This window comes from Elephantulus edwardii, unplaced genomic scaffold, assembly GCF_000299155.1.
Source record: "Elephantulus edwardii isolate Elephantulus edwardi_28Jun2011 unplaced genomic scaffold, EleEdw1.0 scaffold00023, whole genome shotgun sequence".
Lineage (NCBI taxonomy): Eukaryota > Metazoa > Chordata > Mammalia > Macroscelidea > Macroscelididae > Elephantulus > Elephantulus edwardii.
In genome coordinates, this window is record NW_006399773.1 from 13,375,708 (window position 1) to 13,377,233 (window position 1,526).

A 1,526-nucleotide genomic window follows, 5' to 3' on the forward strand; every position below is an offset into this window, starting at 1 on the left:
TATAATTACTTTCCCCCTTGTTTATTTTACTCCATGTGGTTCAATTTTTCTTCAGTTTTTCACACTTAGAAATACAGAACATAGTTTATATTTAGAATGAGTCTAGATGCAAATGACTTCTTTATTGACTTGCAACTGTTCAGATTGCTTGCAGCTGACCAATTTTGTCTTTGGTAACATATCATAGTTAAAATACTCCTTAATATGAAAATTCAATTTTTTAAAACATTACAACATTTTCACCATGTGCTTACAAGAAAAAAATTAATACTAGAAATTGCTTATTTGGAACACTAAAAAAATAATATTTTATATAATTACTTTGAGTACTTATATTTGACGACTATGTCTCCTGTCCAATAACCCTGCACATTTTTTCCTTGTAAAGCCTGACCCAAAGTACGATTAATGTTCACAGAGTAGTATTTTGTATTCTGTTGCTTTGGGTTTATAATATTTACATATTTATATAACATAACATAAATCACTTACATAACATATATTTAAATAATTCTATATACACCATAGGATATGTTGTTTAGAGATGATAAAATTCAGGTTGATATTTATCCCTATCTGTCTGTCTACCTATTACTCGTTTTCTATATTTCTGTATGTAAATTAAGGCTCAAGGGGGTCAGACAACTAAAAATCTTACCTCTACAACAATGAACATGATTCCTTCTCAGTTCACATTGAAAGGACAATGCATAATTAGCTATGAATGGTTTAAACTGATTTCATTTTCCTCTAAGGAGATAATTACACATGGAAATTCTGACCATTTCCTTTTTTCTCTTTTGTCCTTTGTAGATGGGCCTCTGGGCCCCCGAGGATTAGCTGAAGCTACAGAGATGTGCACTCAAGAGTGCTTGGTTTTGGGCCATTCTGATAATTGCTGGATGCCTCCTGGCTTGGGCCCATATCAACATCCAAAATCTCCACTGTCAACCTTTGCACCCCAGAAAGAATGGGTCAAGAAGGACAAGCTAGTGAATGGGCACACCCTGACCAGAGCCTGGAAAGAAGAAAATACCAGGAACCAGTTCAATGACCGTAAGCAGTATGGCTCCAATGAAGGCCATTTCAACAATGGCAGCCACATGGCAGACATTCCTCTGGCAAATCTGAAGTCTTACAAGCAAGCAGGAGGCGCAATTGAGAGTCCAAAAGAGCACCAACTCTAAGGAAAGGCTACATAGGACCTAATGACTTTAACCTAAATAGACATGCTAATACTATGTGTGTCGGAGCTTTATATATTCAATAGATCTCTACAACTATGCCCCTTATAGCAGGGATATGCATACTTTGTTTTAGCACTATGGAGGATGCAATGGTTTGCAATGTAAGAGAGAAAATAGTACTACTAGCCATGTGGTCTTGTTTACTAGAATTGAGTAAACTCTCTAGAGATATCTCCATTGTGCGAATATCCTTTCTTTCCTTTTTTTTTTTTAATTGCATTTTCTTTTTGACCCTGGACTGCTGCTATGAAAAATAGAATATGCATTTGGAGAGTAAGA

General features: G+C 35.4%; 1 protein-coding gene across 4 annotated transcripts in view; it reads left to right on the plus strand.

Moving 5' to 3' along the window:
• Positions 1 to 1,187, plus strand: part of PCDH9 (protocadherin 9) — a 1,403,702-nt gene extending 1,402,515 nt beyond the window's left edge. For all 4 annotated transcript variants that reach the window (XM_006882718.1, XM_006882720.1, XM_006882719.1 and 1 more), the window contains one exon: positions 814 to 1,187. In XM_006882718.1, coding sequence (XP_006882780.1) covers positions 814 to 1,187 — 374 coding nt within the window. The remainder of the gene's footprint in view (positions 1 to 813) is intronic.
• Positions 1,188 to 1,526: the final 339 nt, after the last annotated feature.